Source organism: Magnolia sinica, chromosome 12 (assembly GCF_029962835.1).
Source record: "Magnolia sinica isolate HGM2019 chromosome 12, MsV1, whole genome shotgun sequence".
Taxonomy (NCBI): Eukaryota; Viridiplantae; Streptophyta; class Magnoliopsida; order Magnoliales; family Magnoliaceae; genus Magnolia; species Magnolia sinica.
This window is the reverse complement of record NC_080584.1, coordinates 47,864,892-47,881,001: the sequence shown is the minus strand read 5'-3', so window position 1 is coordinate 47,881,001 and position 16,110 is coordinate 47,864,892. Positions and strand designations below refer to the sequence as shown.

The following is a 16,110-nucleotide window of genomic DNA, read 5'->3' as shown; positions in this document are numbered from 1 at the left end:
TCGAAGTATGTTACTACAAGTGCATACTTTCATGAGATTTATGTGATTGTAGGACTCTTATCTTCGTGGTCTGTAAGCTAAGATTTGTGCTTTCGTGACATGGGATTAAAGATGAAGATGAAGTTTGTAAAGTATTGGGGGGACTTTGATCGTATTAATATATTGTTAGTATTGTTGTTGTTTTGGATCCTTGTTACAAGTTAAAGTATGTAAAGTTTTGTTATTCTAAGTAGAGCTGGGCATCGGTCCGAGTCGGATTGGATTGGGTCCAAATCCGATCCGAAATCTCAATGGCCTGACCCGAACTCGATCCGATCCAGGACCGAGTCCGGGTCACCTGACTTGGTCCGATCCGAAATATGCATTGCCTGATCTAATCCGAGTCCAACTTGGTCAGGAAAACCGAGTTGGATCGGATTGGGCATGGTTCGAATCCGAGTTCGCTTGCATTCTGTGCTCCAAGTGTTTGAAAATGATTAGGAAGTAGTCCATGCCCCATGCAATTTTGCTTCAGTTTCAAATTTTCATTCTTCTTCATTTGATCCTGAAGAAACCCCATCTCTTTTCTTGGGCCGAGCCGGAGATGAGATGATTGCTTCTGATAGCTCTTGGATTGAGCACGAAGTGCTTTGTTGCATTTTATCCGCAAGTATGTAAACCCTCTGTCGCAATCCAAACTGCAAGAGGCAGTCCCTCAACAAGTTGCAAGTGTAATGATAAGGCGGTATCCCTTCATCGACCATCATCTCGAAGTATCTGCACGCATCCTCAATCCTACCCCTCTTCTTACAGAGCCCATGAATCATAACGGAGTATGTTGTAATAGATGGGTAAAAGCCGCTCTCTCCTATACCATACCAAACTTCCATTGCCCGGTCGATTCGTCCCACTTCAATCATCATTTTCAAAACCATATTATAAGTATGCCGGTCTGGCGGACAACAAGCTTTCTTCATCCTATGAAGAAGCCTAAGTGCCTTATTGACCTCACAAAGATGACAATGAGCAGCTAGAATCGCATTGTAGCTCCATACATCAGGGTCAACCCCTCTTTTGGTCATTTCATCCAAAATATGGTATGCATCATCGATCTCTTGGTTCTTACACAACAGCTTAATGATGCAATTGTAAGTAAACACATTCAGCACCAACTCATACCTTCTCACCCTATCTAAGAACCTCAAAGCGGAATGAACGTCATTCGCCTCACAAGCAGCATGGATAAAAGCAGTGTAGGAACAAGCATTCGGTTTGAGCTTGTGAGAACCCATTTGACTGAACTGCAGACTTGCCTCGTCAACCTTACCCCCGCGGCATAATGCTGACAGCAACATGTTATAAGAAACCACATCAATGCCACATCCCCGTTCCAGCATTTCATCGAACACCTTCACTGCTTCCTTCGCATTCTTGCAATCACCCCATCCTTTCATCAATATGCTGTAAGTCTTCGGCCCCACATCAAATTCAGACTTCACCCACTGGAAGAACTCCAGCGCATGGCTCACATGATTGCTCCCGATCGGGTCGGGTTGGATCGGTCCAGATCCTTTCGGTTCGGGTTTTCGGATCGGATCGGTTCGGATATACCACTATCCGAACCTGACCCGAAAAACAATCGGATCTGGATGGACACATTCGATCCGCACCGATCCAGACCGTCGGTTCGGTTCAGAACGAGTCAGATCCACCGGATCGGGTCAAACATGCACACCTCTAATTCTAAGTTCTATATAATGGAAAATGTTAAAGAGATGATTGAGAACATCAGGGATACTGTCAATTCTCTTTGAGCAATGCCATCATTTTACAGCAACTTTAGATTGAACTGAAGATAATGCATTAACCCATAAGAGCATGGATACTCCTTTGATTAAACTATTGGGCATATTTTGCATGTTAGGCAAGATTATCTCAAAATTTTATAAGAAGAACAAGTTATTGCCAAATATGTGATTAGTTGATCTCTTGAAGAAGATGTTGTAGTAAATTTGTCAAATTTCAACAAATTAGATTAGTGGAAGGTAAGTTCTTCAAAGTATCATGTACTTTCACACATGGCTTGTGACATACTTGTGATTCCGGTATCCACCATTTCTTAAGAGTCAACTTTTAGTATGGGGGTCGAATTTTTGATCAATTTCGAAGTTCATTAATACATGATATTGTGGAGTCTTTGATATTTACACAGGATTGGTTACGGGTTTCATCGACTCTAATCAATATTAAAGAAAATTTAGAAGAGTTAGAAGATGAATCAAGTAACTACTACCTAACTTTCACTTTAGTGGTGTTTCTATCCTTTTTAAAAAAAAAATATTTGTTAATGACTTAATATAATATTTATGTATTATGTTTCAGCCTCTTGTGAGCCATCCATTGTTGGATCTCAAAAGTAATCATATGTGTTACTTGGATCTTCTATTTTTTGGAGTAACTAATTATTAATTTGAGTATTCAAATTGTTATATTTTTAAATGTGTGATTAATTAAACATATTGTTATGATTGATCCAGACTCTTACTTGATTTCATAGGTTCATGAATTTAGAAGACATGGAAGTTCGAAAGCAACGAGTGACTTTTAGAATCATGAAATTTATGATGACACTTGACTAAGGTTTTTTTTTTTTTTTTTTTGTATTTGAATAATGATTACTTTTACAGGCTATTGGATGTAACTTTATTAGATGCAACTCTTGTTTATTTCTTTATTATGTCTAGTACTTTATTTATTTATACTATCTAGTACTTTATTTATTTATACTCATATATTTTGGATTGATTTTATATAGAATTTCATTTTTTTAATTATAAAAATGACTTGAAGATATGACATAACAAAACAAAATTAAGGAAGTTGAGGAGTAATGCTACTCTTAAGTAGTATTAATTTTTAATATAAAAGCATAATTTATGTATGTACTATGCAGATTATTAAAGCTTTTAATACGCATTTTTTTGGAAAGAAGTAGGGCCAATGATGAAATAGATGTTCTTCTTTAACACTTTGACAAAAATATATAAGACTCAATGTATGTTTTTGTGTTTGTAGTTTCTATTGTGTTTTCTTTCTTATATATGGTATTATTTGAAAATTAATATATTGTTGATTTTTGATAATGCTTGAGTGTTAAAGAAGTAGTTGTCCTACATTTTAGCTTGTTTGTTTAGAAAAAGTGAAGTCTTTACGATAAATAACTACATATGTAATTAACAAAATCATAGGTATAAAAAATAAGACGTGTATTGAAATATAATAAACTAATGTAATAATAAAAATATTAGCATATATTCACCCGAGCAACCCAACCAACACGACCGAGCCCGCTTGGGTTGGGCTTGGTTTGAGAATTCCCAATCGAGGTTGGGTTGGGTTGGGTTAGGGTTGAGCACCAGATTGATCCAACCCGCTCGTCTTTCAGCCCTAAGAATTACCCTCTTTGAAAGATAAGCTTAACTTACAAATGTGCGTATTAAATCCGGCCTAATTTGTTCATGGTGTGGCTAGTTGCATGTAGTTGCCTGTAATGTGGTCTTTTGTGATGTGAAAGCGTCCCATGGCAAATCTTGATAACTAGTGCGGCTGGATTGGTTCCTTGGGGCTTTGTACAGTGGTTGCTGGGGCTGGATGTTGAGAGGGCTGATAGTGTATTCGGCATGCATGTTTTCAGAAGCTATGGAGATTTAGGCCTGTGTAGATAGATTTTTCTTTTTTATTTGGTGCCACTGGGGCTGTTGTTTTTATTTTTGGCTTGGCTCCCCGTGTGTTGTGGTTTTTTTTTTTTTTTTTTGTCATGGTCTTTATTCATTTCTTGAGTTTTGTTGTCGTAGAATTGCTGTTAATACAATAGGTGAGGCTCGTATTTTCTTTTTGTGGAGCCCACCCGATTGTTTGTATATCCTTAATCATTCAACAAAATTACAGATTGTGTGCTCCCACCTTTCCTCGCAATGGAAGCGATACCCTAATGGATATAGTTATTATTCCCATTTCAGGTCTGACTTCAGTAAGGGTACGAGCATGTGTTTACTACCCATTGGTGAGTATCCATTTTATTTTAACGTACACACCCACACACACCACAATGGGTACCCGAACCCATGACCTTAGTGTTGAAATTCTTATGAGTCTACCATTAAGCCATGAGTAGGGACCCGACTTGAACCAGCCCGTTTCTACCCTGCACTAATGACCTCTAAATATCAGGTGAGAAGAAAGCGTTCTTGGCATTAAGGCTGGTGCTTCAAGATGAAAATAAAATATTTTTAATGTGTTTTAAATGACTTGATTTTGAAAATTTCCCAACAATTTCTGATGTAATGCTCTACTATTTTAACAAATAATGACACAATTATTTTAAAATGGAAATCATACTAATTACTTAATCACATCTAAACAATATCTAAAAAGGAGTAAGTCTTAAATGGCAGAAAATTTTATTCTTAATGATCAAACTGAATATAAATCTTGAGTTGAAGATCTTGAACAACAGACCTCACATTGGGGGACTATGAATCGATTACAAATAATCAATAGTCAATTGATTAGTCCAGTATTGTACAATTCCATTTTTTCTCCAATGCCAGTCTACAATTCCAACTTTTAGAGATTGTAGAGTGATTGGTGGACTCAACAATCTTGAGATTCATCAATCTCTGAAGGTTCCAAGAAAGAGATTAGGAGCAAATGAATGAATTGGCCAGGATTGACCAATCTAAGGATCCAAATGTCAATAGATGATTGTGTATCAATTGCAATGTATCCATGTGTTAGTTAAAGATCAGTGCCAATGGTGTAATATAAAACCTAGTATGTATGGTAGCCTGATGTTTTGGAGCTCTCCATGTCTGAGTTATCAGAATCTGAGGTAGCAGTCTCCTTAATCTGTATCTTCTTCTCTCTTTTCAGCTCCCACTTCCTCAGAAAATGCCTTGTTAGTAGCACACCTTGCCACACAAAAACAGACCCCAAGCTTCCTCCTCCAACTGATACCAAAGCCACCATCTCCCATCTCGTCCCTCTCGTGCCCGGCACCGTCACCCATATTGCCGCCACATATGCTACAGCCATGAAAGACACTGAGACCCACATCATCTTATGCGTCACCCCCAACAATTTCATCATCGACTTGCGTTTGAAAGGTATGACGCTGACTAGGATGACGACAATGCCAATGGATGAAAATAAGGCCACATGGTTGCTGACCATGAAAACTTTGAAGGCCGTCGTTCTTCCCATGATCGACTTGCCAACTAACATTCCATCCTGGTAGATGCCACCAGGCGGGTTGACACCAGCGGTGAAGGTGACAGTAGTAATCAAAATGGCAACCAATATTATTGTATTTCGAGCATTTCGGATCCCTTCATAGTGAATCTCAAGCTGACGTTTTCGGCTACTGTCACACTGATAAGAATTCAACTTCATCGAGGATTCTAAGATACCGTTGGGACATGACGGTGGTCCGATATGGACTGTTTCTTGAACATTGGGTGATTGGGCTGGCATGTTTTTGGCTGGCACAAGAGATTTTTCCATCTCATTGAAGGGCTCAAATTGTTTTCTCGCACGATTTTGGCGTCGACGGCGTGGTGAATTTACCGGAGACCCGTTAAGCCTCTTTGGAGATGATGACCGCCCCTTCCGATTATTTTCTAGGAATCTCTCTAGCTGAGGTTCATGTAGAAACTCTCTGCTTCTTTTGCCACCAGCGCTCTCTAGCATACCTTTGAGATTCTGTGTGTCACTGTGCATAGCGACCTGCTCGGCGATGTCTAGAGCTGTGAATCCCTTTCGGTTTAAAATGTTAACTTCAACCTCAGATTTGTTGAGTAGGTATTCAACTATCTGCGCACAAATTTGGAAAATGAAAATCCAATAACATGAGAAATAATTTTACAATAATGTAAAAGTATATGGAGTAAGGTGAATGTTGAAATATTTTACAAAGGTTCTAACATGATGGGAAGGGTTGAAGTTGAATAATCAGCCAGTTGTTGAACTTTTACTAGGCAATCATTTGAATGTGAAACCCATGGGTAGGAGAAGGCTACTATGATGATATGTTTGGTTCTCTACAAAGAAGAAGCCCTAAAAGGTTTCGCCCGGATTTCTCCAAAATGCTGCAAGCCACAAAATACATTTTTGTCCATGGAAAATTAGATGAATACCTATCCGTTTCTCCACACCAACCCGAATTATGCATTGTGAAACTTGGCCAACTTAGGTAGTTATTATTCTACATTCATACGTTGGTTTGTTTTTGTTTTTTTTTTTGCTGTAAAGCTCCTACGCGATGCGATGGTGTATCGGCCAAATTCGTCGGTAGTTGTCATGATTGTGTTTTGGTCAAAACCCAACTGAGGTCATGAGTATGTTGTGGTGATTAGTTGGCTTTGCCACATAAGTAGAATACTTGACACATGTATCATCATTTTCGGGCTACTCATGATTTTATGGATTCTGTTCTCCTTCACCCATCATGACATCCAAAGAAATCATCCGTTAATTTCTTATTGAGATTTTACTATCACATGGCATCATTTGAATTGCTAAATCTGACGTAGGCAAATCAGGTGTAAACACTACTACAACAATTGCTTACCAAAGACATGCTAACATTGCTCATGTGTATGGATCTAAGCCATTAAAAAGGTGAGACCTGTGGTGAACATTCCCTATAACAAATCATGTTACCCAATAGAGTTGTCAATGGGCATCAGGACTTCCTGATGCCCGAGGCATTTGACCTGATTTTAATAGGCCAAGTCCCTTTTTTGGCACTTGGTGAGTGTGTTTGTCTCAAAATTTGGACCAGGTGAGAAATTGGGTATAGTTATGTTCGAATTGGAAGGTCTAGTTGGGTCCATGTTAGGTAATGTTAGTTTTAGTAGTAAAATTATATATTGATTATTCATTAGTTTTAGTAATAAAATTATATATAGAGTATTCTCATAAATACGTAATTGAGACCACAATCATATGGTATGCATCTGTTAAAGTAGCACATGTGCATGCCATATATTTCACAAATTGGCCCCCACTATATACATGTATTATGTCTCAAAGTCAACTTGAAACTTAGATCTAAAGGCCCGACGGGTACCCAAATCCAAGTAGATCCACGTCTGGTCTTCAAGAACTAGATCTGGGACCCAGACCTAGTTGGCAAGACCCAAACCCAGTTAACCCAGGAAGGATATTGTATTACCTAACCTGTTGATAGCCCCACTGCCCAACATGAGTCTGGTTTGAGCTTTTGTCTTTTCTTGCCCACGTGAATCCCATGTGCCATTCAATAACAGGTAGAAACAAAACTACAAGGTTTGCCATTTTTTTTTTTTTTTTTAACACCGATTTCAAAGTGCTAGTTGGGACTATAGCCCATGGATTTTGGGTCATATTCAGTTATCCAAATCCCCTCCCACATGATGATGAGATAAATCAAGTGCTGGCATTAGTTAAAAAGTTCTTCAATCATTTTGAAAATGATAATAATGCTCCAAAGAGTTTGATATGAGATTGAATAGCTGGATTATCAAACTGGGCCCCATAAAGCCCCTGCTAGGACTGTCTGTCTCTAGCTAGGTCCTGGTAGTGGGAGTATCCAATCCACTTTGGTTAAAGAAATGTAATGGAAGTCAGTGGAACAGTAATTATATTGATTAATGAGGTAGTATTTTGAAAACTTTTTAAAAAAATTATTGAAATGTAAATTCCATATTAATTAGTTTTTTTTTTTTGGTAAAATTTTCTTATAATTAAGTATCATAAACCAATTACTTCCCTTTTAATAAGCATTAAAATAATCTTCATAAGCAATAACCATGAGCTCTAATACATAATTAGAAATAATTAAAACTAGGGCATCATATATACAAGGCACAAAGAGAGAGTAGGAGAGAGTCTTAGGAAAAGTTACGTTTGTGTAGAGAGATAGAGAAGGGTTTCGATGATATATGATCCATGCTCATTTAATTCCGCTGTTGTGGCCCATTCAAACTTTATATTTATCTTGTTTTTAGACTAACATCCTAATATGAGCCGACAACATATAAATGATATGTATGTCACATGGTCATAGTCATCATGGTGGGCCCTATAGTGCCTTTGTTACAAGGTTCCCTCGTATTTTGCTTACGTGGGTGGGTAATGCGAGGGCATTTTCACATCGGATTCGAGTGGGGTGGCCTGTGGGATGTAGGGGCACACTTGGGGTGGTTGGCCCACAGAACCCATGGATTTGGGGTCCATGTGAGGCGGGTGGCTTGCGTGAGGTGGAACTCATGGATTTGGAGACCACGAGGGAGCGGAACCCATGAATTTGGAGCCCACGAGAAGGGTTTAGTCAAGGACTTAACCCATGGATTTGAGGCCTAAAGTATGAGATAAATGGATTAATTCGCCATGCTTTATCAATTCGAGCCTTTTAGAACAAGTGGTTAATTGTCTTGCATCAGTGGGGCTAGATGCATAGAGGAAGTGAAATAAGAGTGGGCTAATCTCATCAAGGAATTGAAAAGACAAAAATTCTACTCTTACCCTCCCCACAATTAATTACAGGGGTCAAATTGACCAAATGCTACTGGTATTATATTATGGGAAGTACTCATTTTTAGCCGTCTATCAAACAGGCTCTGAAAGTATTAGTTAGCTCGTTGAAAATTTAGTACCTGCAAGTGCTTCCTGGAGGCTGCGATATGTAATATGGTGTTTCCATCATCGTCTGGCAAGTTCAAGAAATCCGCAACATCAATGTTCTCCGCCAAGTACTTGACAGTCTCATATTGGTTGGCCTTGATGCTTAGGTGTATGACAGTCTCTCCATGTTTTGTTAGCGTCGCTATGGAGTCGGGATTTGCTGAGAGTATCTTATTTAGGATCTGAATGTGGCCGTTGATCGCTGCAGAATGGAGAGGTATTCTTCCAGCACCGTCTCTCATGAAACAAAGATGAGAGTTTACTAGTAGAAGCTCCCTTGTGATGTCTAAATGCCCTTTGCTAGAAGCTAAGTGCAACGGAGAGTATCCCTCACAATCTAATTTTAACGCGAAATCTGGCCGAACTTTCAGTATTTCATGAACGATATCTGCATCCATGTAAATGTAGTTTTGTTGGAATTAACATTGGATAAGGGTGGAGTAAGATGAAGATGGATGTTGATGATTCCACTGCAAAGATTACTAGTTTAAGCTTAATCTACAAAGCAATGTGTGCATGACATATGATCCGTTCATCATGTGTGCAACCTCGTGTTATCCTGGGCGCCCAAAAATTAGGTGGGCCACACCATACTGAATAGCTGGGATGGGAATGTTACTGTTTAAAAACCCATTTGGATTGTATGTACAACTCACTGTGTTATGGATATGTCACCCAATCTAATCAGAAAATGCAGCCCACCAAGATGAATGGATGGCCCATGTATTCAAAAATTCAGGTGGGCGTAGCCATGTGATTTTGGAGGTTTTAGGCATGAGTTCTGATGTAGATCGGGTTGCGGACACTTTCATGTCCAAGATGGACCAAAGAAGGCCCCATTGGAGGTTGGAGTGATTAGGACCGTCATAACCCTAAAGTAGGCATATCTTGCAAACCAGAATGAGTTCTTCGACATAGAAGCTAATTTAGTCACCCAACCCCACTATACCGGGTTGCCCACGCCGAATTTGCGAGATTCTATCAGATCGACGATCGAAACTCCATTTTAATTTCATTTTTATTATTTACAATAAGTTTTAGTTTGATCATAACTCTTGATCCTTTGAATTTTAGGAGTTGTGCCCAAAAGGGGCTTATAAAATTTAGGAGAATAACATTGTTAGAAAAATTGGACACTCATTCTCCTGAGTTTTCTAAGCCCTTTTCATGTTGGGTGCGACTCCTGAAACTCTAAGGATCAAGAGTTATGATCAAATTAAAACTTAATATAAATAGTAAAAATGAAAATAAAATGAACTTTGGACCATGGATATGATGGAATCTCGCAAATCCAGTGTGGGTAACTTGGCATAGCGGAGTTGGCTTGCTAAAGTAGCTTCTCCTATCTCAAAATCATATATGATATGTTGAAAAACTCATTCCAGCTTGTGAGATATGGCTATTTTAATGTTCCGACGGTCTTAATCACTTCTGCCTCTAATCAGGCCTTCTCTGGTCCATCCACTATAAAAGTATCCGTAGGCAGCTCTACATCAATTTTATATTGTTAACGTTTGAAAGCGTACTAAAGAAAATATTATAAATTGCTTGGGGTATAATTGTAATTAGATGATTAAGAGTTGTATACTATAATTGTAACATGAAAACATGGTGACTATAGTAGTCCCAAAACATAAAATAACGAAGTCAAAAAGCAAAACAAACGGAGAAAGCACTTAAGCGAGGGAGATGCTCCATTGCTCCAAGAGAATATAAATATAGCACTCCTATTTGCATTGAGACCCACAGTCCAATCTATTGATTTAGACCGTCCATTGGGTTCAACATATAAAACTTTTCCAGGGCCATAAAGTAAGAGATCAGCTTGATCCAAAACTTTCATGACCCTCAAAAAGTTTTTAATAGTCAACATTCATTCAACACTGTTTCCTGTAATGTGGTCCACTTGAGATCGGGATATATCTCATTTTTTTTTCTCATATCATAAAATCACCTATAAAAATAGATGGACAGCATGGATGAAACACATACATCATGGTGGGGGCCACGTAGCACCGACCATCAGTCATTGGCTGGTGGCTGGGGTAGTTGCCGTACCCTTTCCGTGGCTCGGGACGCGGATTGCGTCCTACCCGCCCGTCTCCACAAGGGAACCGGCAGGAGCTTTGAGTGGCCACCGTAATGTATGGGTCTTATCCACACTGTCTATCCATTTTTCTCCTATCATTTTAGGGTATATGCCCAAAAATTAGACAGATCCAAGGCTCAAGTAGACTACACAATGGGGATTAAACTCTTACTATATACCCAAAAATTAGACAGATCCAAGGCTCAAGTAGACTACACAATGGGGATTAAACTCTTACTGTTGAAAACTTTTTGGGAGCCAATGAAGTTTTGAATGGAGCCGATATTTGTGTTTTCTCTTCATTCAGGTCCATGTAACTTTATGAATAGGTTGGATGGTAAATAATCATCACGGTGGGCCCTAGAAAAGTTTCAATGGTGAGAATTATTATCACCGCTGCTTCTTTTGGTGTGGTCAACTTGAGTCTTAGATCTACCTAATTTTTGGGCTTATAGCCTAAAATGATAAGAAAAAAAATGAATGGATGGTGTGGATATGTACCATATATCACGGTCGCCCCTCGAAGATCTTACCCGTTCGCATTTAATTACGGTGGTTGAACATTTAAGTCCACATCACCCGACAGTTGGTGGGGCCACACGAGCGGGAAATATCAGGTATTGAATGATCACCGTTTAAACATTCAGTGGTCATAGATATTTTTTGACAAATCCACTCCGTCCATCTGTTAACACAGCTAATTTTAGGAAATAGACAAGAAAATAAGCCATATTAAAAGCTCAAGTCGGCCACACAATAGGAAACAGTGAAAAAGAACGTCCACCTTTGAAATATCTTGGGGCAGTCAAGGAGCCCACTTTGGACTTCGGATCTGCCTCATTTTTGGCCCATGCCCTTAAAATGAGCTGGAAAAACAGATGGACGTAGTGGATTTCTCACAAACTTCAAGGTGGCCCCATGAAAGTTTGGGATGGGGTTGGCACATTACTAATCTGAATGGAGGTTGCCAATTGCAGTAAAGCAAGGGCAGTCTCTAATTACAAAAATACAAAAATCAATTCTTATAGATGCTTAAGAGCGTGTGTTTAATACTAACGGTGAGAACTATAAGCGGGATTTGAAAAATAGATTAACAGCAGGAGGTATTTGGTCCATAGCGGAAAAGTTATATGCTCCCAAGCAACACCAATGTGGCAAATATGAATCATTTGATCAATGTACCTTATTTAGTATGAATTTCAATCAACAATTTGATCCGTCTATTTAAAAAGGGACGTCTGTTTATCAAGACAATTTATTAAGGAACTTATGATTCTAAATTATCACTTTTGTTTGGCAATGTGACTGTCACAATCATAACTTCCGTATGTCTATGGAAAATAAGGCCAAATCAAGACAGATTGGATCATCCAAGCAGTGGCTTTTTGGTAACATAGCTTATTAAACGTGTTATGGACTTATTGGACAGTTTAAATCAATTAAATGGACTGTCCAAGTGAATCTATGCAACCAGGAGCACTATAACTTATAAGTAGTATAAGAACACTGGAGCATTTCTCCTTAACTAAAACCCTTATGACCAGGTAAAGAGTCCCACGCATTGAAGAATGCATGTATACTGTGTAAAGATGGTTTCCCTCCATCGTATTATTCCTTTGCTTTTGTTCAGGTCATTTTCATCCATAGCTATCCCATATTTCACTATTGTAAGAAGTATGGACTGTTAGGAAAATATTTACAAAAGTAGAATAATTTCTCGGCATAAGCTATTTATTTATTTGCTATCGGAACACAAATTATCGATCATCCCATCCAATGGAACTTCTTTTATTTTTTCATTGTTTGGCAGTCCATGATTCCAAGATAAGGTTTCAAATAAGCACTGAATCTTTGAGTGAGATTGACCTAATCTGCTTTACGGCCAAGTATACCTTTCTGATGGGGAGCCCACTGCTACTTTCCTACCTCTTTCCCAGTGTAACCTCCAAAAAGAAAAAGAAAAGAAAAGAGAGCCAACTGCTACTTTCCTACCTCTTTCCCAGTGTAACCTCCAAAAAGATAAAAGAAAAGGACAAAAAGAAATGAAAAGATGATATATCCTTTCATCCTCTTGTGGGGTGGGTCCCACATAGAACCAGGGACATTTCTCTAGATGTAGTTTGCTTAGCGAGGAATTCACCACGTAACTCACGACGGTATAGTACAGCGTGAGTAAACTCTATAGGGCCCACCAGGATGTGTGTGTCATAATTCATGCTGTCTATCTATTTTTTTAGTCCATTTTAATGCATGAGCCTAAAATTGAAGCATATTCAAAGCTTAAGTGGACGATGCCAAGGAAAACAATGGTAATAATGAAATCCACTACTAAAACCTTTGAGGCACAAAGTGATGCTTATTTCACAACCAACCTATTCTTAAGGGCGTGCAATAATCCAAAACTTCTATGGCTCCATAAAGTTTTCAACCCTAGCAGTACTAGGGATATAATGATATCCACTGTTGAAACCTTCCTATGGCCTATAGTGATGTTATTTATCATCCAACCTGCTCATAAGGTCAAACATGGATGAAGGGAAAGCACAAATATCAACTTGATCAACCTACTCATAAGGTCAAACAGACATGATAAGGGGAAAGCACAAATATCAGCTTGATCAACATACTCATGAGGTCAAACAAACATGGATAAAGGGAAAGGACATATATCAGCTTGATCCAAAACTTTGTGGCTGCCAAGAAGTTTTCAATGGTAGGCATTCAGTTTCAACTGTTTTCTATGGCGTGGTCCAATTCAATTTTTGATATTATTTAATTTTCAGATTATGCCCTAAAATGATTTGAAAAAAATGGATGGATGGCATGGATGATGATACATACATAACGGTGGGCCGGCTTATAGAGTTTGCTGATCACCACCCTGACACCACACAAACCGCCTCCCTCTCTGACCTAGGTGTGTTACCGGCAGGGTTTTAATAGAATGCAGCTCCACATCATAGCTACCATGTGGGGTCCACATATGTGATTGATCTAGAAATGCAATTTATTTTCAGCTAGTTCCATCAGAAATGTAATTTACTTTCCCTTTCTTTAGCAGATGTAAAGTTTTGGAAGACTTTTGGAAAAAAGATGGTACTTGGCAGAATAGGATAGATGGTATATAAACATTTTAAAATTGCACACATTCCTTAGTAGAATTTCTAATTAAACAGTCAAAGTTGTGTACTGTTTCATGTATACTGTTTGAGACGTATCATTAAAAAAAAAAAAAACATTATTTGATGATCTAACTATTAGATAGTTTAGTGGAACATTATTTCACAGCTAAAAATGAAGTGTAGGTTTTTTTATTCTCTTTTGCTTTTGGTCTTTTGTAATTTTTGGACTATTAGGCCATTTTAGATATTTTACTCACTGAAAACCAGTAGGGTGTAATTTAAAATGGTGCAAGCATTGTTTAGTTAAAATACGAAATTTCTAACGTTCTAAAACTCACTCAAAACGAGTTAGTAAATAAAGTACCTTTGTAACCCAACGATGCAGCAACATGCAGGGGAGTCGACGAGCCATCCTCCTCTGAAACAAGGAACTGGGGCTTGCTCAACAGGTACCTGACCACACCCAACTGCCCACGACTGCAACCAACGAACAACACGCTCTCATTGAGACGGTTTATCTTATGTGCTGCCCATGGGCAAGTCTCCAATAACAATCTCAGCACCTCGACATGCCCCTCACGGCTCGCTTCATGCAAAGGGCTGTCCTTTCTCTCGTTCTCGGTCGACACCATCTGGGGTCGGAGCTTGATTATCACCGATGCCAGTTTGAAGTGTCCCAGTCTCGAAGCAAGGTGCAACGGCGTGTTGTGGGACCCATGCGTCTTTTGATTGATGAAATGCTCATTCTCTTGGATGAGATTGAGGAATGCGGTAGCGTCGCCGCTTAGGGATGCATCGTAGAGCCTCTGATCCATGACGGAGATTGGGAATCAGGAATTGATGGACGAGAAAGATGAAGTGAGAAATGGAGTTTGTGTCGGTATCATGAGCTTTTAAGGGTGAAAAAAAGAAAAGGGGAGGATGGAGAGTGGGGTCCATGTCTTTGTTTTATTTGGGAGGGGACGAAGTTGCTTGGGTGTGGCTGAGAAATGCTGAGGAAATTGGCGCGAGGACGAGAGATTGGAGGGTCGTTGGGTTGACTTGCTGCACGAGTGGCAACTGGGGATACGTGTGCGAGATCTAGGCCACTCATCAGGTGGTTATAACATGGCCAATTATTCTGGAAGCGGATTGGCTGGGAAATGGTTTGGCTACTCCCCTCGCCACTAGCCCGGTGGCTGGTGTTCGGTGATCTGTGGGCCCCACTGATGTATTTGTTTCATCCATGCCGTTCATCCATTTTTACGGATCATTGTATGGGTTGATGCCAAAAATGATAGGGACGTATATCTCAGGTGGACCACACCACAAGAAAACTATATATCCACCATTAAAATCCTCCTAAGGTCCACTGTACTGTTTATTTGACATCCAATCTGTTAATTAGGTCATACAGACTTAGATGAAGGGAAAAAAAAATATGAGCTTGATTCAAAACTTTTATAACCCTCCAAAAGCTTTTTAATGGTCGACATTCATTCAACACTGCTTCCTGTAATGTAGTCTACTTGAGATTGGGAACACCTCATTTTTAGTCACATATCTTAAAATGATCTATAAAAATAGATGGACGGCATGGATGAAACACATAAATTATGGTGGGTCCCCAAGAGCACCGACTACCAGCCATTGGCCGGTGGCAGGGCAGGGAGAGTAGCCAATCCGGTTTCCGATTGGCTTGTGTACCGCGTATCAGCCGGACGCGGATTAGATACTGACAGGTTGAGTAGCGAGACTGGCTACGGAAGTGACGTCACCAAGTTTTGTGGACCCGATTATGATGTATGTGTTGTATCCATGCCGTACATCCATCTGGAGATATCATTTTAAGGCATGAGCCAAAGAATGAGGCAGATCCAAAGCTTTAGTGAACCCCACCACAGAAACCAGTAGGAAGATTTATGCCAATCATTGAAACCTTCCTAAGGCCCACCGTGATGTTTTTTCGAAATCAAACCTGTTCAAAAGTTAACAAAGACGTTAAAAAAGAGAAAACACTAATATCAGCTTGATTTTTTCGTGGCCTTTAGAAGTTTTTAACGGTGGCGTCACTCTCCCCACTATTTTTTGTGATGTGGTCCACTGGAGTCTTGAATGGGACTCATTCTCTGCATAATACCCTAAAATGATCTATCCAAATGGATGGACGGCGTGGATACAAAGCATACATCATGGTGGGACCCAGAGAACTTGGTG

General features: G+C 39.3%; 2 protein-coding genes across 3 annotated transcripts; both read right to left on the bottom strand.

Moving 5' to 3' along the window:
- Nucleotides 1–409: 409 nt before the first annotated feature.
- On the bottom strand, nt 410–1,898 carry LOC131220037 (pentatricopeptide repeat-containing protein At1g52640, mitochondrial-like). The gene is made up of 2 exons (XM_058215015.1): nt 1,812–1,898; nt 410–1,592 (listed from the first exon to the last, which is right to left on the bottom strand). Exons 1-2 carry the CDS (start codon nt 1,896–1,898, stop codon nt 525–527), a joined length of 1,155 nt encoding a protein of 384 aa, XP_058070998.1. The 3' UTR covers nt 410–524.
- Nucleotides 1,899–4,422: 2,524 nt separating this feature from the next.
- LOC131221326 (ankyrin repeat-containing protein ITN1-like) lies at nt 4,423–14,854 on the bottom strand. 2 transcript variants are annotated; one of them, XM_058216544.1, is made up of 3 exons: nt 14,279–14,854; nt 8,676–8,845; nt 4,423–5,850 (listed from the first exon to the last, which is right to left on the bottom strand). In XM_058216544.1, the coding sequence occupies exons 1-3, from the start codon at nt 14,727–14,729 to the stop codon at nt 4,810–4,812; spliced, it is 1,662 nt and encodes a 553-aa protein (XP_058072527.1). In that variant the 5' UTR covers nt 14,730–14,854; the 3' UTR covers nt 4,423–4,809. The 2 variants fall into 2 exon arrangements, with proteins under 2 accessions (XP_058072527.1, XP_058072526.1); XM_058216543.1 differs by having other exon boundaries at nt 8,676–9,091; nt 14,279–14,850.
- Between the last annotated feature and the right edge of the window lie 1,256 nt (nt 14,855–16,110).

Excerpts from the sequence above, each read along its gene's own strand:
- LOC131221326 (XM_058216543.1), bottom strand. The coding sequence starts at position 14,729 with ATGGATCAGAGGCTCTACGATGCATCCCTAAGCGGCGACGCTACCGCA. Across the intron at positions 9,092-14,278 it reads TGCATCGTTGGGTTACAAAG|ATATCGTTCATGAAATACTG; the intron begins GTACTTTATTTA and ends ACATGGATGCAG. Across the intron at positions 5,851-8,675 it reads CCTCCAGGAAGCACTTGCAG|ATAGTTGAATACCTACTCAA; the intron begins GTACTAAATTTT and ends ATTTGTGCGCAG.
- LOC131220037 (XM_058215015.1), bottom strand. The coding sequence starts at position 1,898 with ATGCAAAATATGCCCAATAGTTTAATCAAAGGAGTATCCATGCTCTTA. Across the intron at positions 1,593-1,811 it reads CAGTTCAATCTAAAGTTGCT|TGGTATATCCGAACCGATCC; the intron begins GTAAAATGATGG and ends AGGTTCGGATAG.